Source organism: Bidens hawaiensis, unplaced genomic scaffold (genome assembly GCF_021521415.1).
Source record: "Bidens hawaiensis isolate Kalapana, Puna unplaced genomic scaffold, B.hawaiensis_p1.1 tig00080436_1, whole genome shotgun sequence".
In the NCBI taxonomy this organism is placed as follows: Eukaryota; Viridiplantae; Streptophyta; class Magnoliopsida; order Asterales; family Asteraceae; genus Bidens; species Bidens hawaiensis.
This window is the reverse complement of record NW_027503691.1, coordinates 1-23,219: the sequence shown is the minus strand read 5'-3', so window position 1 is coordinate 23,219 and position 23,219 is coordinate 1. Positions and strand designations below refer to the sequence as shown.

Genomic DNA, 23,219 nt, shown 5'->3' with positions numbered 1-23,219 from the left:
TTTATATTATTATTATTATTATTATTATTATATTTTTATTTTTATTTATTTTACCCTAATGAAATTGAAATTTAGTTTCTTTGTTTTGTTTGTGAGAGTTTGAGGAATGATGTAAAGAACTTAGGGTTTTGAATTTGTGATATTGGTTGTTAGGGCCTTTGGATTTATGATACTAAAAAAAAAAAAAAACCTATTTTTTGGGTTTGTTGAAATTGTGGTGTAAAGACTTAAAAGTTAAAACTCATTTGGTTTAGTGGTGGTTGGTTAGGGTTGTAAATGAACCGAATGGTGGATGAATTGTTTGTGAACGGTTTGGCGAGAAGTTCGTTTATGCTGGTTAATATGAACAGTGAATTTTGTTCGGTTAACTTAATGAACGAACATGAATAGAGGCCGTCTTCGTTCATTTGTGTTTTGTGAACGTTTGATAATGTGTTCATTTACGTCTGTTTATATTCGTTAATGTTTGTTTGTTTATGTTTGTTCATTTATCAACTACAAAATAAAAATATATCTGAGTCTTATGTGATTAATCTATATGTAAAATTAACATATCTATATGCATGTTAAATAAAACACCAGACAAACTTGGTGGCCGGACCGAACCATTGAACACTGACTGTTCTCAGTTAGCCAAATCAAACAAAACATTGTTTGTGTTTGCTTGTGTTTGTTTGTGTTTGTGAACCGTTCACGAACAAGTTAATTTTCTTAATGAACGGACACAGACAAGAAATTTTTTTCGGTTAGCTGTTTGTGAACCGTTCGCTTATCCGATAAATTTAACAGACGAACACGGACAAGGCCTTGTTCGGTTTGGTTTGCTTACAGCCCTCTAATTTTATGTCCATTTGAATGTTTTTAACAAGTGATTAGCATGCATAACATGTAATGATATTTAAACACGTAATATAGTTACTAATGCAACAAAGTTATGATAAAGCTAAACTTAAAAGAAACTTACATTTTTCATTTCTTAATGAGAATTAAAAACAAAAGAATCTGTGATATTTAAAAATATATGCTGTTGTTATTCATATTAATCTAACTAGTAAAATGGGTTGTAGGAAGTAAGGATGCCTGCAGCTGGTGCCAAAGGTGCTCCAAAAAACCCTAGAGAATTAAAGGACGATAATAATTCGTCACGCGAAGAAAAACTGGTACTTTGTTTATCTCAACTTTAAGATTCAAGATTAATTTGAACTTTCAAGAAATAACAGCATTATGGGTCGGATTATATTTGTTTTCATATAATGCCTTGAATACATATATAAATTTAACAATAAACTGCGGTTTTCGTCCTTGTGGTTTGTCCAAATCTGCGGTTTTAGTCCAATAGTTTCAAATTTGTGATTTCCGTCCCTGTGGTTTCATTTCACTTGCAATTAAACCCGACCCCACTAATCCCGTTAAGTATGGTCGTTAAACCCATTAGCGTGCCCCTCACGTTAGGGGCAGTTTTGTCCATTTTTTTTCCAGAAAAAACCTCAGTCCTAATTCGCAAAGGGGGCTGGGATGTATTTGGGGGGAAAAAGGACAAAACTGCCCCTCACGTGAATGGCACGCTGATGGATTTAACGACCATGCTTAACGAGGTTAGTGAGGTCGGGTTTAATTGCAAATGAAATGAAACCACAGGGACGGAAATCGCAAATTTGAAACTATTGGACTAAAACCGCAGATTTGGATAAACCACAGGGACGAAAACCGCAGTTTACTCTAAATTTAATAACACGCTCTCTCTCTTTTAACAAATATTGTAGATTATAACACTGGCATTATCGGGCCCCACCTTCAGAAAATACGATGTGTGGTGGTCTCTTTCTGACTCAAAGTACGCTGGAACCGCGGTGTTTGTAAAGAAATGTTTTCCACCAAAAAAAGTTTCTTTTAACGTAGATAGCTCAGGTATTATATAAATATATAGACACGTTGCAGACTTGCAGGGCTAAAAACTTATGTTAACTGAATTATTGATAGTGTTTTGTTTGTTTGTAGTTTCTAAACATGAACCAGATGGCAGAGTTATTATAGCTGAATTTGAATCGTTCCGGATAATGAATACGTATGTACCGAACAATGGTTGGAAAGATGAAGAAAATGCATTTCAAAGGAGAAGAAAATGGGATAAAAGAATGAAAGAATTCGTCTTGCAGTCTACAGATAAACCCCTTATTTGGTGTGGTGATCTTAATGTTAGGTATCTTTATTTTTAATCACTAATCTCTGCTTCTATTAATATTTAACCTTAGTAGTTTTTTTTTTTTTTTTTTTTTTTTTTTTTTTTATGAGTGGGTTTGATTTTTTGCAGTCATGAAGAGATCGATGTTAGTCATCCGGATTTTTTTCAAACTGCAAAGCTTAACGGTTATATTCCTCCGAACAAAGAGGTATTGCACTTAATATTAACAAAACGAGATGCATGTCAAGTTGATATTTCATATTTATTAAAACTAACTTGATTGGTTGACTGTAGGACTGTGGACAACCAGGTTTTACATTGTCCGAGAGGAAGCGGTTTGGTTCCATACTAAAAGAGTACGCATAACCTTAACCTTTTGGATAATATATTTCATACCAATAATATACCAAATCAAAGCTAAATTGATACAAAACTGTATGATGTCAAAATTGCCCCTAGGTAAAAATAATATACGACTGCACAATTTGAATACTGAAAAAAATAATAAAAATTACTCCCTCCATCCTGGTCAAAGTGTTTTAGTTTGAAAAACACAAAGTTTAAGGCAGATTAAATTATTGTTTTTTTTTTGCTTACCAAATGACAATAATGCCCTTTGAAATTGGGTCCATAAATATTGTTTATTATTGTTAGTTGCGTGTGTTTAAGGGTAAACTTGGAAATTGGCTAATAAATTTTGAAAGTGGGCATTTGTAATGGGACAAATAAAAAGGAAAATGTGGACACTTTTAATGAGACGGAGGGAGTAATTGACAATAAAGTTTTAGGGCAGTTTCGTCAATTGGCATAAACAAACCAAATTTATACTTTATGACCTTATGTAATTATGCACTTATTAGTTTTTTTTTTTGGATTAATTTTCAGAGGAAAGTTAATAGATGCATATAGATTTCTCCACAAGGAAAAGGATATGGAGCGTGGCTTTTCATGGTCCGGTCACCCTATCGGAAAGTATGTCCTTTATGATACCAAACACACGTTTTCAGTTTATGATTTGTGTATCATTTTTATTAATATACATATGGATCTTAACAGGTATCGCGGTAAAAGGATGAGAATAGACTATCTTTTAGTGTCGGAAAAACTAAAGGACAGAATTGTCAAATGCGAGATGCATGGGCAAGGGATTGAATTGGAGGGTATGAGTATATATTAGGGGTGGCAAATGTGACCCATTGGGTTAAATGGGTTGTAATAAAATGTATACAATGGGTCAGACTAAAAAAGGAAAATGATTAAAACGGTTGACATTTCTCAATTTTTTTAATTTTTTTTTATGAAACGAGAAAAACGAAGAAAACTTTTTAGTACTTTTAGTTTTTTAGTTTTTGATTTATATTTCGAGTTATGATTTTTTAATTATTTTTTTTCGAATTTTTAATGAGGGTTTTTTGAAATGCCCTCATTAAAAAATTCAAAAAAAAAATAATTAAAAAATCATAACTCGAAATATAAATCAAAAACTAAAAAACTAAAAGTACTAAAAAGTTTTCTTCGTTTTTCTCGTTTCATAAAAAAAATTAAAAAAATTGAGAAATGTCAACCCGTTTCAATCATTTTCCTTTTTTAGTTTGACCCATTGTATACATTTTATTACAACTCATTCAACCCAATGGGTCACATGTGCCACCTATAATATATATGATGTGTTTTCATACACGCACACACATATTTACATTTTATTGTCACATTTCATACGTGTTGACGTTTTTGCAGGATTTTATGGGAGTGATCATTGCCCTGTTTCGCTTGAGCTTGCGGAGCCAACTATTGATGCTAACCAGAGTTAAAAATTTGAACCCGGGATTATTTTGGTGTCTAGATTATTGTAGTTTAAGGGTTTGTAGTAATGAGTAATGACCTTGAAATGGTTTTATTTAACTGTTGATGCCATTGCATGTTGCATTTTATCTTTGGAATATATTATGCATTATTTAGCAAGTATGTGTTAAAATGAGAACTTGTTTGTTCATGGTTTAAACCCATCTTGTTACTACGTTTATGTTTGTGTGTTTTTCTTTAGAGTAATCTGCGGTTTTCGTCCCTGTGGTTTGTCTAGATATGCAGTTTTAGTCCAATAGTTTCAAATTTGCGTTTTCATCCATATGATTTCATTTCACTTGCAATTAAATCCGAATTCATTAACTCCGTTAAGTCTGGTCGTTAAGCTCATAAGCAGAACCCTCATGTGTGTGGCAATTTTGTCCTTTTTCTCCCTAAACAAACCATAGTCTTAATTCGCAAGCCCCCTCACATGAGGAATTGTGGTGTATTTGGGGAACTCTAAGGACAAAACTACCCCTCACGTGAAGGGCACACTGATGGGTTTAACGATCAGACTTAACGTAGTTAGTGAATTCGGGTTTTTATTGTAAGTGAAATGAAACCACATGGACAAAATTGCAAATTTGAAACTGTTGGATTAATACCACATGTTTGGACAAATCACATAGACGAAAACCGCAATTCACTCTTTTTTTATTAAGAGAGAGGCTATATGCACGTTGTGACGTTACATATGGTGCCCTTATTGATTTGATGTTATACGGATGTATATGGGTATATGATGTGTTACCATACGTCGGTATATAAGGCAACCAACAACATAGTAGGTGTCCACATTGTGGTATCCAACCGTTAAAAATACTATACGTTTGTATATCATAAGACTTAAGGTAGGGGAGTGCAAGAAACAAAAAAAAACCGACCTGAAACAGGAAAAACCGAAAAAATCAAACCGAAACAAAAAACCGACGGTTTGGTTTTATGTTTTTGTAAAAACCGCACTAACGGTTCGGTTTTGGTTTTGCATGTAAAAAAACCGAAAAAATCGAACCGAACCGAACCGAATTCCTAAATTTTTATTATTTTTTTATATGTTATATTAAGTAATTTATAAGAATTTAATTAATATGTAACTCCAATATTTTTTTCAAATGTATAATAGTTTATTATTTTACAATTAATAAAATTATTTATACCTAAATTCATCATTTTTTGCCAACTTTTTTCCGGCATAAAATTTTCAAGCTCAAATGAAAAAAACCGTAATAACTGAAACCAAAACGAAACCCGAAACCAAAAAAACCAAAACCAAACGGTTTCAGAAACTCCAAAAAATGAAGTTTTGGTTTTTGGTTTGATTTTAACCAAAAATCACACCGAACCGCATCATGCACACCACTCACTCAATATATTGATAGGTTGGCTAGGGAGTGTGCATCCATAAATTAAAAACAAGCTAAGTTTGAATTCAAGGTACATCAAGTTATAAGATTGAACAATATAGAACAATATTAAAATTGGTTACCTTAAAATTTTTGTTACTTTGTTTTTTACTGTTACTGTATTATTGAGATTATTGACAATCTCAACAGTGAGTTCTATAAATAATAACACATTAAAAACCCACCTAATTGCATTAAGTGTGTATCTGTCATTTTCTTTTAGTTTTATGACAATTGACATGTCATTAATGTTACTTTATAAAATACTTGGGTTTTGGCCTTTGAGTGTTTTTTTTTTCAGTGTGGTTGGTAGTGGTACTATATAAAAGTACAATTAATATATAAAATAAATAAATAATTCTATTTGAAGTTTGCGAATATCACGTGAGTTAGCACTTAGCACTGTGTTTGAAAAAGAAAATGACATTTTTGGTACAAGAATTAAATTAAAAGAAAAGAAAAGAAAAGAAATTCAAGATTGTTTTTTAGTAAATAACTTCTGCATTTAATTTCACAACGTTCAACTACAAGTAATGTCATATGATAAAAAGAGTAACATGTTACTTAAAAGGGTCATTATTATTGTTTTTATCTTTGCATATATAAAGGAAAAAAGGCATGTCAACAACCTCTTTTAAAATAAATGGTAACACCTTTAATGTTTCTTTCATTAAAAGGATTTGTTACACACCTCTAAATTCACTTTTAAATATGCACTAATATATATCATAGGACTATAACATTCAACCACTTGAAAAAAGAAAACAGTTTTATTATATATTGAACCGTTAAAAATACTATGCATTTGTATATCATAAGACTTTAAGTATTTTGTTAAATTCTTAAATATATTATGGTACTATCTTTAAAACCCCATTTATTACACGAGATAAATTAATGTATAAATTACAATAAATAATTTAATAAAGATAAAAAAAATAGTTAAGTCTCTTTATATTATGCAAAAAAAAATGTATTACAAATATAGTCGTTTTATATCATCAAATAGAATGAGTTGTTCTACAATCGGTATACAATAATGAAGCATTACGACTTGAAGCAAAATCTAAAACAATGAGGCGTTTCGATATGAAATATGTAGCCAAAGTCTTTCATAAAAATGTTTTACATTCCAACCTAGCTATAGAAAAAAAAAGACACTAGATTTTCCTTTTTGAACAACTTTCTTATTATCCTTATAAACACATTATTGTTCGACTATCACAATAGTCTTATAATAAATATAAAAAACAGAAAATTTGTCTATGATTTTTAAGACTGGATATTTGTAAAAAAAATTATTATAGTTTTGATGTCTCAAAAATTGAATATTCATATACTCTTTAAACATAAACTCTTTTATATATACATTTCAACTTTAAAGAAAATTTATTTATGACACGTAATTGTTATATTAATTTTTTTATATTAAGTATGTTTAGAATATAATTTATGGCATTAATAATTCAATCAATGGAGATTGATCAATTAATACGGTATATTGAATTTATAATCAATACTATATTTAGAAAAAAAGATTTTTATCTTTTCCATCAATAGAATAAAAGTGATTTTGACGGGAATTTGATAGTGATAATTAATCTCATAATGTCATGTGTCAATAATTATTTTCTTTTATTAGTATATGTAGATGTAGATATATAATAGGTTTTGTAAAATATGTAAGTTTCCTATCATTAACAACAACAACAATAATATTAATAATTAAACATTAAAAAGAAATAACTAAAAAGAGTACTATTGTACAAATGTAATCATATATTTTTTCTAATAAACTAAAATATAAAAGTTTTGATTTGATATTAGATAAAAGTTTAATAACCTAAAATATTAGAATGAGACGTTTAAACGTTTAAGTTATAATTTTGTAATATTGTGAGAATTTTGTTAGAAAAAACTCACATGTTGTCATTTGATTTACATTTAACAATAAAAAAAGCTACATTGTTAAGTATAATTTACAATCTAAGAACACGATTTTAAATATACAATCAACAAAATTTGAGCCTATTGCTCCAATTATTTAAACTAATTTCTTTCATACAACTAGTTTATATTTAAGAAAACAAAAACAAAATAGACAAACTCATCCAAAATACGGATAGTATCATTAAATATAAACTAACTGGTTTGATCCTCCCATGTTACGGGGGTTTAAAAAGTTTTGTTTTTAATCGTTTTGTTATTTTATGTGATTTATTTTATTTTTTAACGTAGTTTTGTTTTAATTTATTATATATATATATATATATATATATATATATATATATTAATTTGTTATTGTATTTTGTAACGTTTGAGTTTTTTCAATTGAGATGTGTAGGTTTTTTAGATTTTTAACGAACAAACATAAACGAACACAAGCATGTTGATTTTTTTTAATGAATAAATATGAACACAAATATTTGTCTAATGAAAGAGGGAACGTTGATGTAGTTGACGATGGTGGGTAGTATCAGAAGTTAGTCGGCAATGGAGATGATACACCAACAACGGAGAACATGTAAAGCAGATAAAATTAAATTAAGGTTTGATGATGAAAACGTTTATCAATAAATGAGATCTTATAACTCATTTGAGGGGTATTAGGGTTTCGTAAGACCCATGACCCGTGGAAATTATTCTTTGATAATTAAGGGGTTATAAATGAGATGTTATAACCCGTTTAAGGGTTATCCAGGTTTGGTAAGACCCATGACCCGCGAAAATTATTGTTTGATTATGAAAGAGTTTCACAAATAAATGAGATGTTATAACCCATTTAAAGACTATCTGGGTTTAGTGAGACCCATACCCACGAATTCGGGTCAAATGAATGAGAAGCCTCAATTTAGAAATCAAGCAATCTGGTGGCTCTAGAGAATGGGGAGACAATTTGAGAACGACACCTAGGATTTTATGATAGGCAATTATATAGATAGTTAGATTTTAAATAGTAATTACAAGAAGTTTGAACATTTTTTACATAATAGTTTTTCATGACATAAAGGTTAACCAACCGTATTAATTTCTCTACCCATCTTTTTTGGGTTACCTTAGAGTGTGTAAAAACATATTATATTTTTTATTACTAAAATTGGTTGGTTATTGCCTAGATGTGAAAATGAGCCAAGTCGTTTGTGAGCTACATGAGATGGATAAATAAAAAAAGCTTGGAATGAACCGAGTGTTTTTTTAGCTTGACCCAAGATTGAGCACCAAATAAGCTCGTTTAGTTATCGAGCCCGAACTCAAGCCTCATTTGGAAGCTCATTTAGGCCTGTCGAACCTTAACCAGCCTTGTGTATTTTTAAAATTTACCTCATTTGAACTTGAAATGTATTAATTTTACACTACACGGTCGAGCTGGAGCCAAGATTTGGCGTTTAAGGTACTACATGAGCTTCAGCCGAGCTTAAGCTCAAAATATAAAATTCACGAGCCGAGCTTCAACCGAGCAATAGCTTAAAAATACAATTCACAAACCAAGCTTCAGCTTTTAAAATAGTGCTATGATGACGCGTGCCGGGTTTGGACCCAATGAATCCAAGGGCGAACGTCACGTCTGGCTCCCAACTTAGCTTTTCAAAAAGCATTACCCAAACAAGGCCCCGAGAATGAAACCCTTTTCAAGAAAGAAAAACACGTCCAATATCAGTTTATACAAAATAAATCATGAACAATGATCACATTAAATGCTACGAGTAATAACATATTTAACCATTATAAATACAACCTCAACAACCAGAAGATGGACATTCAATACATTTACAGTATTCACACTCAACACACACGTTTAATCCATCACAATTCACAACCGGTTCCTAGTTCTCTTCCATAGCATTTCACATTAACTCGGATACCAACACAATCAAAATAAACCGAGTTCAAGCCTAGTCGATTAAACATATTATTATATATTATAAATACAAACTTTGGTGCCCCTAAGTGCCGATTGGGCCACTTTGCAGCACCATACTGGTCATTTAATTTTGTTTTTTGTACTAATTTCGGTAAAGGAAACCGAACAAATTCGCGTAAACTCATTGCGTTTTGTTTTAATTTCGGTATCGTAACCAGTGTGACGAAAATCAGCCGAATTTGCATAGACTCACCGCCTAAACTTCCAGGACCAGAAATGCTCGAATCTTTCAACGCCCGAGTATTACCGACTGGTTCCACTCGATCCAGTTTTGTTTTATTTTTGGTTTTTAGTTCCGGTATCATAACACACTTAACATAAACTGACCGAATTTGCGTCGACTTACCGCCTCAACTCCTAGTACTGACAACGTTTGGGTTTATAATCGCCCGATTTTTACCACCTTGTTAATTATAATTAATAATAATAATAATATATTTATACACACTAGTTAATTAATAATCTTAGTTTGTTACTAGAAAAACAAATAATTTGTCGTGTAGCTTTTGACACACAAATCATCCGTGCAGTCACACGTTTCACACCTATACACACATTATATATATATATATTTATACACACACTCACACTTTCTCTATCTCTCTCACACACTTATTATTATTATTATTATTATTATTATTATTATTATTATTATTAGTCTTCATTCATTCTATTATTTCAAAACCCCTTTTTCTCCGTTTCACACACAAAAACAATTTGGGGGTTTTACAGAAATGAAATTGTAAACCCTAAACCCACAATGGAAGAAGAATCCAAATCTCAACAACAGCTCGATGATGATCACCATCATCATCAACAGCATCAACATCATCTAGATTCTCATCTGCAGTTTCAATCTCAGCCGTCCGATGAGCTAGTAATACAATCACTCACTCACGAACTCCAAACCCTAGTTTTATCTTCCACCAACGGCAACCAAAACCCAGATCATAACAGCTTCTCTGATGCAATTGCTGACGTGGGTCACTCGGTTCTTGACCCGAAGAACGGTCTTGACCCGGATTCGAATGAATGTAGGGTTTTTGAACCACAAGAAGTTGATGATGAGAGTGAAGAAATTAGAGGTGGGAATTGGTACGAACAGGGTGTTGATGATGGGTATGATGTGGGTTTGAATGATGATAATAATAATCAGGAGATTGAGATTATTGCAGGTGGTGGTGATGGAATTGGGGGTTTTGAGAGTAATGGTGAACAGAGGGGTGGGTATGATTATAATAATAATAATAATAATAATAATAATAATAATAATAATAATAATAATAATAATAATGATAATAATAGGGGTTATGAGTATTATCCGGTGCGACCGGATGCGGAAGACTGTGCTTATTATATGAGGACTGGGATGTGTAAGTATGGGTCTAATTGCAAGTTTAATCATCCTCTCAAAAGGAAACAACATCAGGTAGTTAGTTGTTAATTAATTATTTGTTGCCTATTATTATTATTACATGTTGCATAATTAGGGCTGTTCACGAGTCAAGCTCGAGCTCGAAATTAAACGAGGTAACTCATCTAGGCTCGATCTCGATTTTGGTTCGGTTACAAAATTGGTCCAACCTCAGCTTAGGTTGTTTCTGATCAAGTTTTTTAGCTATCGAGCGAGACACGAGCCCGAGCTTCGAGGCGTGAGCTTTTTGAACACTCCTATGCATAATTAGTTAACTTTGTTTACTTCATGCATGATTGCTTATATTATCACGAACGCCTATGTACGATAAGGAGAGTGTGTTTACTTCAGCTAGGCTCGAGCTCGATTTAGAAGTTAAACGAGTTTGAAGTTAAACGAGCTGAGCCTAGGTTGATATTGGTTCGGTTACAAAATTGATCCAACTCAGCTCAGGTTGTTTCTGATCAAGTTTTTTTAGCTAGTTTTATTCGAGCGAGCCGCGAGCTTTTTGAACAGCCCTAGCATAATTAGTTAACTTTGTTTACTTCATGCATGATTACTTATATTATCGTGAACGCCTATGTACGATAAGGAGACTATGTGTTTGATGGTTTGCTTACTTGTTTGTGTAGCAGGCTAATAAGGATTCACAGAGGCAAAAGGATGAAAACGTGGACATGCATGGGCAGATTGAGTGCAAGGTTACTTATTTACTAGTATTGTTATTTGTTCGTATTTATTATTGTGCAGTCTTGATGCTAATACTTGTTTTACTTTTGTGGTTAAGTTATGTAACTGGTATGCTATCATGTAAAATTGTACACTGTCCATTGTTTGATGGAGGGTATATAAGTCTGTGCTGTTAATGAGGAAAAATATCGGATATCCTTGACCGGTATTTGAGATATTGGTTATCGTGGTGGGATATCGGTAATTTTAATATCATGTAAAATTTATATATATATTGCAATTTAACACAATTGTAGCAAGTAAGAGCTGATTAAGACTTAAAACACCAACATAAAACACTAAAAGTTGACAATTAAGACTTAAAAAACTGATATCGTGAAATTCGGTGATATTTTAGTTAAATATCGGTCCAATATCGTTGATATTATTGGTACCGATATTCTGCTAGAGGTCCAATAACTGCTATACTGCCGTTATAGCTCTGATAATGAAATTGTTACAAGTTTGACTTGAGTTTGTTGCAGTATTATTTATCAACTGCGGGCTGCAAGTATGGGAAATCCTGCAAGTTCAGTCATGGTGGTAGTAGAGGAAAGACTGTTGTAACGCCAGTGGTGGAGTATAACTTCTTGGGCTTGCCAATCCGACCGGTATGAAACAATTTGCAGTTATGAATTATGATTAATGTTGAATATTGAATTTTTATTGTTATCTGATATAATATTTTTTTTAAAGGGAGAGAAAGAATGTCCGTACTACATGCGCACCGGGTCCTGCAAATACGGGCCAAACTGTCGGTTTAATCATCCTGATCCTGGTTCAGCTAGTGTTGATGCTCCCGCTACTTATGGAAAAGATGGACCTCTTCCATTACAGCCTCCACCCAAACCAAATATTCCCAATATGCCCTCGTGGTCTGGCCCGAGAGCACCGGACCCCACTTCCGCCTTTGTTCCAGTGATGTACCCACCAACTCAAAACATGGCCCCACCTAACCCAGATTGGAATAGTTATCAGGTAAATCGTTACATTCTGGTCAAATGCATTCTTGAAATATAATAATATATAAATAGTTAAATACCTTTCGTTTTGTTTTGAATATTTAGGCCCCTGCTCCTGTTCCTGCACCAGTTCCTGCACATGTATACCCGAGTTCAGACCGTGGTCTACCGATACCGCCAGCTTTTTTCCTGAACAATCAACCAAGTGATACAAACATGTACACACATCAGCAGCAGCCTATGGTGGGTTCAGAGTTTCCTGAGAGACCCGGTCAACCTGAGTGCGGTTACTTTATGAAAACTGGAGACTGCAAGTATCGGGCCTCGTGCAAATTCCATCATCCTAAGAGCCGTATCGCTAAGACTACCCCATCTGTTCTCAGTGATAAAGGGTTGCCTTTAAGACCTGTAACTTCGTTCATCCTCGTATTGCTTTTCGTTTTTCCGTTAACTTTTGATCGATGTTGTATTATTGTATTTTTTTTAAATATTTTTTACAGGATCAGAGTATCTGCACATACTACAGCCGGTATGGAATATGCAAATACGGGCCAGCTTGTAAATACGATCATCCAGTAAATTATAACATGAACTCAGGAGGAAGGGGGTATGATGGATCAGGCTGGTCTGGGCCCCTGATACAGCAGTCCGTGTGATCAAGTGGTGCTTTGTGCCATCCTCGGATACAACAACTTTAATGACTGTTTTACATGTTTTTGAATCAACTTAAACTTCAATTTCTTGGAGGCTTTTTAGAAAGATGTTGAATGTTATCAGATATGTTCAAATCATAGTTTTATACTTCTGCTGTGTTATGCTTTTGTTTGTGTGATTATTGTTCTGTCATGTTTGTGTCAGCTTCCAGGCCGACGATCAGTTTTGTAGTGGTAGTTTTTGTTTCTAGAATGATTAGGGAAAAACGTCAAATTTATAGGTTGTGCATGAAGCTGAAAAAAAATAAAAACAAATCCGAACAAAAGAATCTAGACAAAAATTAACAGTTTAGAATTTTATTTTTCCTTAAAAATATTATTTTTGGTTTGGTAAAATTTATTTTACCTTGAACGATAAGCAATTTATAAAGATTTAGACTCAAATTCATTATTGAGGTAAATTTATTTCGGCCCAAAATCTGCAAGTACATATATATAACTAAAAGGCTTTACCGAACTGTTTTAAAAGCTCGAAAACTGAATTTTTGGTTAGATATGAGCCCAAAAGCAACCATTCACACCGCTAGACTATAAACGTGCATGCAAATTGCAAACAACAAAATCTTAAATCTCACCAAATATATTCACATAGATCCCTTAAAACTGTCTCATTTCCTCATTTACATCGAATGCATAAATAATACAAAGTTTACAAGAAAGCTAAACATCGAGGGTTACATACGATCCATGTACGGATAAAACTATGCCTGAACATTAGCTTTGTTGCCAGCGAGAATAAGAGAGATCTCGAGACCGCGACTAAACGCTTGATTGAACAGAAGACGAGACTGGAAAGTGGAGACGAACGGGAACCAAGATAACATGGCAATTGGTGCAAAAATTATGAAGCCCATACCCGCGTCATACATTCTTGCAAATTCTCTCACTGAATCCCATAGTCCTAAAGCCTTAACAACTCGTTTCCATGGCACCGCCAACTGTTCACCAACACCAAAAATATAATATATAGTCAGCTCTTTTGGGTTACAAGTATAAAATAGAGTTCAACGGAATTATAGATAAGAACGGGTCAAAAACCGCCCAAAGTGTAGTTTTAAACTAGTGTCAGGATTAGATTAAACATTTGCGGAGAAAATGTAATTTGTATAAATCTAAGAGACAAGCAAGTTAATATCGTAGGGGGTAAAAATGTTACTTTATAGAACCTAAGGCCAAATGAACAGTAAGTTTTTCTTTGCATATTCATAAAAGGGATGATAAATTATGGTCTTTGTATTCCTCATATTGTACTATATATCAAAAGTTCAAAACATTGACAATACTTTATACTAACAACAATAATAATAATAAAATAATGAAGCAAGCATAATAGATGGAATGTGATAAACTTACGCATAGTATGGCCCAACCAGTAGCAACAAAAGCAACACAGCTAGCAAATAAGTCGGGGACCGATAACTTTGTGAATAAGACAACAAGAATAAGCGCAGCAATAAGGCTCAGAGCTATAACTCCTTGAACAAATCTCAAAAATAACTGGAAGTTGAATCTCTTTGAGCTAAAAGTGAAAATCTGCAAATCAATTCACAAATCACAATGCATGTTCACAATTTAACTATGTGGGTAGTTAAAAGAATAATAAAAAGACAGAGATAATACAATACCAACCTTGAATATCGAGACAATTCCAGCTAACACCACCCATGAGAAGCCATAAATCTGGTCAATGATTAAGATAAATGTAACCTTTTTATCCATGAACTAATCATAAATGTCTAACTATACCAGGCAATCTAATAGTAGATGACGAGAACTGAACGTGAAATAAAGCATAAAGTAAAACTGTACCGCAAAAGATGTATCCTTTCCAGTGAGCTCAAGTTTGTAAACTATTCCATACTGAAACAAGAAAAACCTTAAACTCAAGATAGTTTCCAGTATCCGCCCTCTGAGTGTTTGGATATGTGCCTGTGACTCAAACAAAGTAGATAAAAGTTAAAACCTGAATCCAAGAGGAACTTAATAATATATAGATTGTCGTTTTTTAGACAAGCAGCCACATGAGTATAACAATGCAATAACAAACCTGTTCTTCATCCCACCACGACTCCCAGCTATTGTCTCCTTTAACACCGACTCCACCTTTATACAAAAGCCAATTAATCCAGTCATCAAAATCTTCCACAGTCCTGCTCACATAGCATATAATGTTAGATAAGTTTCCATTTTACATATAGATACTTAAAATCAACAATAGAAGTAAAAGAAGCATGAAAAACATACTTCTGCCATTCAAAACCAGACGGGTTGAAAATATACGGAGCAAACAGCCATGAAATCACAAGAAACCAACTGCTGAGTGTCAACAAAACGTATGAAATAGCACCTCCTTGAGAGTATCCATAAGCAATATAAACAATTAGAAGCAACGCCACTTCCAGCCTGTCAAACAATTTCAATTACTTTTAAGAAAAAACGTTACTTTTCATAATTTAAAAAAAGGGGGAAAATACTGACGCCTTAACAAAATGACTTCTGGAGTAGAGCCTGTAGTTATCAGCAAACTTGATATGTCGCACAACAAATCCTCTGCCAGTTGCTCGGTACTGTGGAATAATAACAAAAGGTGTAACTTGCAAAAACAAGTTTATTGAATTTGTTGCATGTGAATAAATGAGATAGCTTTACATACCTTAGCTCCACCATGTAAGATTGTACGTCCAAAATAATGAGTTCTGGTTCCTAATGAGAACGTGAAGAATACAGAACATAACTGAAGTTGCATTGTAATAAAGCTGAAAACAGCCTGCAAAAAAATCACCAAAAACTTGTCTCATTGCGAACTCAAAGAAATCTTGAAACTAAAGTAATTCAACTAGAATTAACAATATTATAATCTGTTAACAAACCTTGAGTAAGCCAAGTTCTAGTATAAAGCCCATAATCATTGGAACAGCAGTAAATACCCCAATCTGGACTAAAAATTGAGCATTTAAAACTGCATTAAACGCAGTATTACCAAGCAACATGGATTTACGAGTTATCCCTTGATCAAGTCCTGAGAACGCCTGAAATTTTCAAATGCAATAATGCATTATTACTAAAAATTAATTATAAATACTTGGATATTTCTTGAATTAGATTACTTATAAATGAAACTAAGACTGAATGAAACAAAAGAACAGATTCACTCAATTTAGATCACCATAAGTGGTTGCTTGCATATTTTATATTTTCCAGTTAATATTCGTAAGTATACATTCAAATTTAAATTGGTAAATAAGAAAAAGTAGATAAATATACCAGGTAAGCCCTCCCATATAAAAAAATATAGACTGTAAGGACTGTCATCTGCATCCAAAAAGAGAAGCTTAAAGCATTAAAGAATGATGGCAGAAAAATATAATCATGTAATAATAAATACTTGAAGAAATGCCATACCATTGTGCATACATAGTAACCAACTGTGGTAAAGTAGAAAGAGAGCATTCTATAAAAGTCAAAGAGTTGACCAATTCTGTACACATCTCTACTTAAAACTTGCTCCCCATTTCCACCAGCAACTTTACCTTCAAACAGAGCAATTTGATTTAAACCAACATCTCTTCCTTTCCCCACCTACAAATATAGAAAGATTTAAGCATATATTATTTTTCTAAAAAAATACTAAAATATTCAAACGAATTTTACCAACCTGAATGTACTCATGATGTGTGATGTTACCCTGCCTCAAAGTGGAATTGAACCCTGCATATATATCTTCACTGATATTAATAACACGTGATGCCTTGCTTATTCCACCTCGAGTAATATGAAATATTCGGTCAAAGACATCAGGATGCCCGTAATGCATTCGCACTCTGCAATATAAATCAAAAAATTAAAATATTATAAATTTACTTCCGTTAACTTTATAACATGAATGATATGTAAAGGTGGAACATGCATGCAAAAAAATGCACTCAATATATTAACTACTATATATGAAACTAATAACAAGGACCTTAAGTACATTTATGACATGAAAATCATATGCAACTTGTAGGTAACTTACTTGAGAGGATAAGCCAAAACACGTTGTCCCAATGTTACAAAACTTGTCTCTTGGTTAGACATAAACCAGGCGAGTGAAGAAACACTGTAGCAGATTTAAAAAAAATCAATATAAAAATACAAATGAAACTAACAATACATTTTCTTTGTTACTATTGGTAATTAACCAGATAGTCGTAATCTGTATGAATGAAATGATTAAAAGAAAGGAATACCTTCCAGTAAATACATGCTCTCTAACACCAAGAATAGTTGGAGGGCGCAAGCCATGATTTCCCCTAAATTCTTCAAGTAGATTTCTCATTTTCATTGCTTCTTCAAGATAATTATCCTTCGTATAAGAAAATAACAATCTTTTAGAGAAAGCGTCCAAATGAGATGATAAAAAGTTTACTGAAACGGGAAAATTTAAAGAGTACCTGATTCATATCTATGGTTTGAACAGCTTCTCCACGTGTGAAAACTATAGCATGATTTTGATTCTCAGGCTTTCCTTCCCCGAGTTTCGGATCTCCAGGTAGTTTAATGGAATATATTTCCTAAAAGGTGTATTATGTTATATCTAATTCAGCTACTCTCAAGTATATAAAAATCACTATAAAATGCAGCATACCTGGTCTTTTCCTTGTATATCAGCTTTCACAAGCTTTGAATAAAATGATCTTACAAGTTTCCCATCATCCCCGGGACTTTCTTCCACATGTATGAAAGCAACTCGAAGAGCCTCATTCCTGTAATTACAAAAAATAAACCACGAGGTCCAAAATATATAGCAGATAACAAATAACAGATATAAATAAATACATAAAACTAAATGTAATAACAAGATACCATTACCTTTGCAGCAAAAGAGCAATATCCGCAGCCTCTTTCTCTTTCCTTTGCTTTTGCTGTCCATAGATTTGGCATGAAACAACATATGTGAACTTTAAATCTGCTTGAGCTCTAGCTTCACGTGATAATTCAAATCCTTGAGCTGAAGGCGATGCCCGAGAATTTCTATCTGTAACTTAAAAATCAGAAAATATATATCAATACAAAGTTCTTGCTTAAGAAACCAGCCAGCATAAAACCCAATAGTAGTAGAGTACCTCCTATTGATCTGTTTTCTAAATAACTTTGAAGCATTAAAGCTCTTCTGTAATACATCATGCCACGAACTATAAGAAAAAACAATGGCATAAGATAGTCAGAAATGTTAATGATCGTAATGAACAACATACTTAATCAACCTTAAGATATCAGAAAAACTGACCAGTTCTAGCTAAGGTTTGTCCTCTATATGACACCCAAAACCGAAGTTCTAATGCATCCGTAGAGTTATCTTGGAGTTCCAAATCTCCGGTATTACTACGCCCAATTCGTTCCAAAAAATTATCCCATTCATCTGAAATGGTGAAAATTTGAGTTAAAACGTGTGTTTGTGTGTATTTATAATTTCTAAGCAATTACCTGGAAAGATCTTCTGAAGATAGAAGATTGTAGAAATTCCATCCTCATTTTCTTGCCATAATTCATGGGAACTATAGAGTACAGTCTCACTATAGTACGGGGTGAATACACTGTTCAAACAAAGCACAAAAAAATCAGAGCTGTTACCAAAACAGTTTTACAATAAAAAAATAAGAAAAAAACAGTTAGGTTTTTCAAGATGTGAACACATACCAGAACGGCATCATTTCACTAACTGGTTTTGCAGCAGGCATATGCATAAAAAGAGAGTTTGTGAAAAACTCTAGTCTTCTTCTTGCTTCAAGATTCTTGGGGATATTATTAGCAGAATCCTTCACTTTTAAAAGTAGATTCAATCGCTTCACCTGCTCCTTCTGATGAAAGAGAATTAACTTATTATATGCTGTGAAAGAGAAACTGAACCTTGTTTTTAATTTTTATTAAAAAATTTAAGGAGCTTACAATGTCAGGATCTCTTGGCCATCCAATTCTTGAAAAAAGCCGTCCTTCATTTCTTGCCCTTGCCAAGATGTTCCATGTGTCGATTTGCTCACTGAAAAATTAGAAACTTTAGTTAATCTCTTATGCCAGCAAGCAGTATATGATTTCACAAGTAACATGAATTGGTAATGAAAACAGGCATTTGATAACATACCCTAATTCAGATGACAGGAGATTATGAGTTACTACATCATATAACTCAAACACAGCTTTAGCGGCTCCTTTTGCAAGTTGAGGAGTTTCATCCATGATCTGATACAGCAATTTAAGTAAAAGTGTCATACGAAATAATTGAATCACCTAACTCGTTACTCGTGTATTCCAGCATCTATAATTAACAATAATTACCAGAAGACCGGTCAATGCAGTAAATCTTGACAGCACCAAATTAAGCTTCTTAAGATTCAAAGTCATGACAAGTGAATTCTCCTGGATACTATTTTTAATCTCACGAAAAATCCTCTCAACCCTGTAAGAGTAAGTTCTTTAAATGAAAATGGCCCGAAAGAAGAAATAAACAATAGTAATTTACAACAATACAGAAACGAACCAGAGCTTTCCTTCACCGTCAACTAAAGACAGTAAAATTTTCTCAATGCTATAATAACATTCCTGGACAGCATATGCCATATATTCATCTCTGGTAATTCTATTCCAAAGATCCTGTTGAGTATCCTTGCAATCTACAGCCAAGTCAATGGCCAGATATATCTGATCAAATAGTCAACAGTCAATACAGAATCAACATGTGACAAATAGATGAGTTTCGTGGTCTGTTACTTATCATATACTTAAGAGTTACCTTACTGCTTAACAAAAACAAAGGCCATTGAACTAATTGAAGGCTTCCAGTATTGCTTGGCATAGAAAGCAAGTCCATTTCCCTGAAAATAAAAAGTAAGTGCTGCATATTTCAAAGCTTGTTATAAAAATATGCAAAAAACAAAAAACTATGGGTCACTTACCTATTACTGATGAAATCTTCTTCGCGCAGACTTTTGATTATTTCATTCCAAAATGGGGAAAACTGAGCTGCATACATCTTGTCCTTATTTTCTTCAGGATTCTGCAAATGAAAATATAATGTATAAGCATAGAACCTAAGCAGATAAATAACTAGGGCATGATGTAAACCACCAACTCAATTTAAGCACCTCACCTGCAAAGATTGTGCATTCATTGGTATCCTAGAGGAAGCACTGTAAGACATGAAATCAGAAATTATATACCAATTATAGTACAATCTATTATTAACAAAAGCACTAAAAATAGAAGACTTATAGCAAGTGGATTCAAACCTTTTTCCTTCTGTAGACACAAGTTGCTTGACAAAGGCCTCTGGGAAGCTCTCAAACCTTTTATGTACCATCTCAATTGACCGAATCTACATAAAACACATGTGTCATAATTATTATTAACAAACTTAAAGAAGTTAGTTATCATGCAAAACAAGCTACCCTTTTGACTTTTGAGAGTGAACAATATTATAATACTTGCAAAAACCAGGAAGAAATTCTTCATACCTCACCTAACCGGGCACGTGCACCCATTACACCACCAATAATTGCTGATAGGAGAGTGTACCAGATATGAATATCCATAATATATATCTGAAAATTCAAAAACAGCAATAGTAAAACACCATAAGAGCTAAAAAAACATTATCTGTTACCATATAAGATAATAGAACTCGAGTTCAGTTAAAAGCCCAAGTCTTTGTGTTTTCTATCATACATGTAACAGATGAGACTTTTCAAAATAAAATAACTACTACTTAAAATAAATTGTTTTACAAATTACTTGCATGATTGGAAAGAGAAAAAAGTACTCACAGACACAATAGGAGCCCATATGCTAATTAAGGTCAGAACATTATGATTATCTGTAAAAGCCAAATGATAAATGTTGGGAACATAAAATTCAAGAACTGGTCAAAAAGAACAAACAAAAAAGGGTCAAACAACGAGATGATTTCAACGCTTACTCTTTGAGACTAAATCATGCCATGAATATGTCAGAGATCGAATGTCCTTAATAATGTTTGTGGGCTCAACTAATGGTTTTATCTGAAAATTTCAGAACAGACATCATAGTTACAGGCATTTACCATATAATCACAATTTCATACATTGCACTGCCAAAACTTATGCATCACAACTTGCCTGAAGAAAGTATGTAAAGGTGAACTTGCAAGCAAAGATCACGAGCCAGTAGCTAACGTATCTGCAAACATTAACCACAAATATCAAGATGAAAAAATCGTAAACAATATCACATTAAAGGTTCTGAATAAAAGGAAAAAAGTGAAAGTTATGTAATCAAACCTAATGTAATCCATGGGTTTCTCATAAAGGCCACGCCCAACAAAATACCGCTCCTGGATGACCAACAAAATTCCATAAAATTAAGAACTGAAAGACACTTTTCATGTTACCACAAACTAAACTTCAAATCATGAAGAAAACATACCTCATAAATCCACTTGAAAAATTGGAAAAACGGGTGATCGGACTTTTCAGATAGAGAATGGCAGGCTGGGAATTTTAGCATTAATGCAAAGACTACACGGATTGCAGCATATATACCCACAACAAGTAGATATAGTCTATAATACATAGAATTTGAAGAATTGCCAATTCTTTCATCCATGAGTTTTCTGGAAAATTTAATGTTCACAAAGAAAGTCAGTTATAGAAGTGCATAAAATGCTTAAAAATAGATATTATAGACTTACATATATACATATGTTATAAACACTGAGCTCAATCCACCCCAGAAGAACCTAATAACCAGCCTTGATATTGCCATGCCTCTTGCTGTGCTGTACGCCCCAAACATTAACAGTACATCCAAGCAACCTGCATGAAATAAAAAAGATCACACAAAAGCTGTTAGAAAAACAGTTAGTAAAAGAGCTGCAACATAAATAACTACTCACATTCTAGAAACTTCAATATAGCATAAGTTGGACCAATGCTAAGCAAAGTTTTAAAAGTGTTGAGATTTAATTTCCCATCATTGAAGGCTATAATTGTCAATCCCTGAAAACAAAAATGAAAAAAAATTACCAAACGAAAATGAAAAAGATATGCACAAGAATTTGTGAAAATTCAAAGTGTACCTGGAACATGACTATCAAAAAGATCCACATGCGATGAAAACTACGATACAAGTGAAGGAATGTCCGATGCTCAACAAAAGTGCTTTTCCCAGTCTATTGTGTAAAAACAGAAATAAAAAATCGGCCACATAAAAACAAATCACATCATAAACAATTCATGCAATGACCAACCCTTTTACGCCCGATGGGCTCTCGAAGAAATGGTGAATTTGGTCTCATAGGCCAGCTCAACTCAAAGCAGGCAGGTGACCTGAAATTATATCAAAGTATAAGCCCCCAAAACATATAATGAAATAAGATAATTTGTCACAAAGACCTACCAGAAATATTCATTGAAATCATCATAGTTCCGCCATGCTGAGTGAGCAGCTTTCCCGTTATTGTTTCTTGCAGCTTCCTGTTAAAAAGGTAAGATTTTACTAAAGGTTAGTGATAAATCATAAACTAGAATGGCAACCATTAGTGGCAACAATAAATCAAATAGTGCACCAGAAACCATTATTTTATGGTATTAAGTGCTTTAAAAAAAGTGATACCACAACTATACAACTAACTCCTTACAAGATATAATAACAAAACAATCAAATTTATAACAAAGAAATGTACATGGATTCACTAACCTTAGACAGTGTGTTATAAATTGGTTGAATAACTTGATCCAAAAAAGATACTTTATTGGATTCACCAATACAACTGGCAGCAGGGTGAGCTTCTCCGTGATCTAAAGTTGCATCTAACTCCCTTGCCATCTAAGTAATTCAAATATTAGTCATTTTCCATTGTATGAAAAAAGAAACATATGAAGTATGATAATTGATAAATGTGAGTAAACACAAGGTTAAAAAATTGATTGACAATAGTGACGAGAGGCATACATGGTGGAATATATAGCAGATACATTCTGGAAGAAAACGCACATTTGCAGCTTCACCCCAGATTAAGTAGTAGAGCGAAGCCAAGA

At 33.1% G+C, this 23,219-nt stretch overlaps 4 protein-coding genes across 6 annotated transcripts; 2 read left to right on the top strand and 2 right to left on the bottom strand.

The window, feature by feature from the left end:
- The first annotated feature begins 1,071 nt into the window (after window positions 1–1,071).
- Window positions 1,072–4,115, top strand: LOC143607220 (DNA-(apurinic or apyrimidinic site) endonuclease-like). The gene is made up of 8 exons (XM_077082750.1): window positions 1,072–1,160; window positions 1,764–1,908; window positions 1,999–2,200; window positions 2,312–2,390; window positions 2,477–2,538; window positions 3,068–3,154; window positions 3,239–3,342; window positions 3,920–4,115. Exons 1-8 carry the CDS (start codon window positions 1,077–1,079, stop codon window positions 3,991–3,993), a joined length of 837 nt encoding a protein of 278 aa, XP_076938865.1. The 5' UTR covers window positions 1,072–1,076; the 3' UTR covers window positions 3,994–4,115.
- Window positions 4,116–10,112: 5,997 nt separating this feature from the next.
- On the top strand, window positions 10,113–13,246 carry LOC143607222 (zinc finger CCCH domain-containing protein 67-like). The gene is made up of 6 exons (XM_077082751.1): window positions 10,113–10,781; window positions 11,402–11,467; window positions 11,981–12,106; window positions 12,192–12,473; window positions 12,563–12,865; window positions 12,958–13,246. Exons 1-6 carry the CDS (start codon window positions 10,113–10,115, stop codon window positions 13,111–13,113), a joined length of 1,602 nt encoding a protein of 533 aa, XP_076938866.1. The 3' UTR covers window positions 13,114–13,246.
- Window positions 13,247–13,719: 473 nt separating this feature from the next.
- On the bottom strand, window positions 13,720–21,244 carry LOC143607218 (callose synthase 10-like). Of its 3 annotated transcripts, none has more exons than XM_077082747.1 (32): window positions 21,122–21,244; window positions 20,970–21,019; window positions 20,661–20,747; window positions 20,436–20,521; window positions 20,297–20,336; window positions 20,103–20,203; window positions 19,940–20,021; window positions 19,688–19,848; window positions 19,486–19,606; window positions 19,292–19,389; window positions 19,099–19,189; window positions 18,850–19,010; window positions 18,637–18,746; window positions 18,440–18,571; window positions 18,276–18,344; window positions 18,022–18,187; window positions 17,798–17,915; window positions 17,604–17,723; window positions 17,400–17,515; window positions 17,186–17,269; window positions 16,826–16,991; window positions 16,573–16,749; window positions 16,435–16,482; window positions 16,041–16,199; window positions 15,824–15,937; window positions 15,649–15,737; window positions 15,415–15,573; window positions 15,218–15,320; window positions 14,980–15,099; window positions 14,800–14,850; window positions 14,524–14,703; window positions 13,720–14,108 (listed from the first exon to the last, which is right to left on the bottom strand). In XM_077082747.1, exons 3-32 carry the CDS (start codon window positions 20,736–20,738, stop codon window positions 13,872–13,874), a joined length of 3,537 nt encoding a protein of 1,178 aa, XP_076938862.1. In that variant the 5' UTR covers window positions 20,739–20,747; window positions 20,970–21,019; window positions 21,122–21,244; the 3' UTR covers window positions 13,720–13,871. The 3 variants fall into 3 exon arrangements, with proteins under 3 accessions (XP_076938862.1, XP_076938863.1, XP_076938861.1); XM_077082748.1 differs by having other exon boundaries at window positions 18,022–18,193; window positions 20,297–20,324; XM_077082746.1 differs by having other exon boundaries at window positions 13,721–14,108; window positions 18,022–18,193.
- A 22-nt stretch (window positions 21,245–21,266) lies between these two features.
- Window positions 21,267–23,212, bottom strand: LOC143607219 (callose synthase 10-like). The gene is made up of 10 exons (XM_077082749.1): window positions 23,134–23,212; window positions 22,879–23,007; window positions 22,579–22,655; window positions 22,430–22,508; window positions 22,259–22,351; window positions 22,076–22,178; window positions 21,872–21,995; window positions 21,607–21,793; window positions 21,462–21,514; window positions 21,267–21,360 (listed from the first exon to the last, which is right to left on the bottom strand). The coding sequence occupies exons 2-10, from the start codon at window positions 23,005–23,007 to the stop codon at window positions 21,282–21,284; spliced, it is 924 nt and encodes a 307-aa protein (XP_076938864.1). The 5' UTR covers window positions 23,134–23,212; the 3' UTR covers window positions 21,267–21,281.
- Window positions 23,213–23,219: the final 7 nt, after the last annotated feature.

What these genes read in the sequence shown, in the direction of transcription:
- LOC143607220 (XM_077082750.1), top strand. Translation starts at nt 1,077, where the DNA reads ATGCCTGCAGCTGGTGCCAAAGGTGCTCCAAAAAACCCTAGAGAATTA. An exon ending in CGTCACGCGAAGAAAAACTG is followed by an intron (nt 1,161 to 1,763) that starts GTACTTTGTTTA and finishes CAAATATTGTAG; the next exon opens with ATTATAACACTGGCATTATC. An exon ending in TGTGGTGATCTTAATGTTAG is followed by an intron (nt 2,201 to 2,311) that starts GTATCTTTATTT and finishes GATTTTTTGCAG; the next exon opens with TCATGAAGAGATCGATGTTA.
- LOC143607222 (XM_077082751.1), top strand. Translation starts at nt 10,113, where the DNA reads ATGGAAGAAGAATCCAAATCTCAACAACAGCTCGATGATGATCACCAT. An exon ending in ATGGGCAGATTGAGTGCAAG is followed by an intron (nt 11,468 to 11,980) that starts GTTACTTATTTA and finishes AGTTTGTTGCAG; the next exon opens with TATTATTTATCAACTGCGGG. An exon ending in CAGATTGGAATAGTTATCAG is followed by an intron (nt 12,474 to 12,562) that starts GTAAATCGTTAC and finishes TTGAATATTTAG; the next exon opens with GCCCCTGCTCCTGTTCCTGC.
- LOC143607218 (XM_077082746.1), bottom strand. Translation starts at nt 20,738, where the DNA reads ATGGATATTCATATCTGGTACACTCTCCTATCAGCAATTATTGGTGGT. An exon ending in AGTGAAATGATGCCGTTCTG is followed by an intron (nt 18,747 to 18,849) that starts GTATGTGTTCAC and finishes TTGTTTGAACAG; the next exon opens with TGTATTCACCCCGTACTATA. An exon ending in TCTTCAGAAGATCTTTCCAG is followed by an intron (nt 18,572 to 18,636) that starts GTAATTGCTTAG and finishes TCACCATTTCAG; the next exon opens with ATGAATGGGATAATTTTTTG.
- LOC143607219 (XM_077082749.1), bottom strand. Translation starts at nt 23,007, where the DNA reads ATGGCAAGGGAGTTAGATGCAACTTTAGATCACGGAGAAGCTCACCCT. An exon ending in GATTTCAATGAATATTTCTG is followed by an intron (nt 22,509 to 22,578) that starts GTAGGTCTTTGT and finishes ATATAATTTCAG; the next exon opens with GTCACCTGCCTGCTTTGAGT. An exon ending in AAACCCATGGATTACATTAG is followed by an intron (nt 21,361 to 21,461) that starts GTTTGATTACAT and finishes TAATGTTTGCAG; the next exon opens with ATACGTTAGCTACTGGCTCG.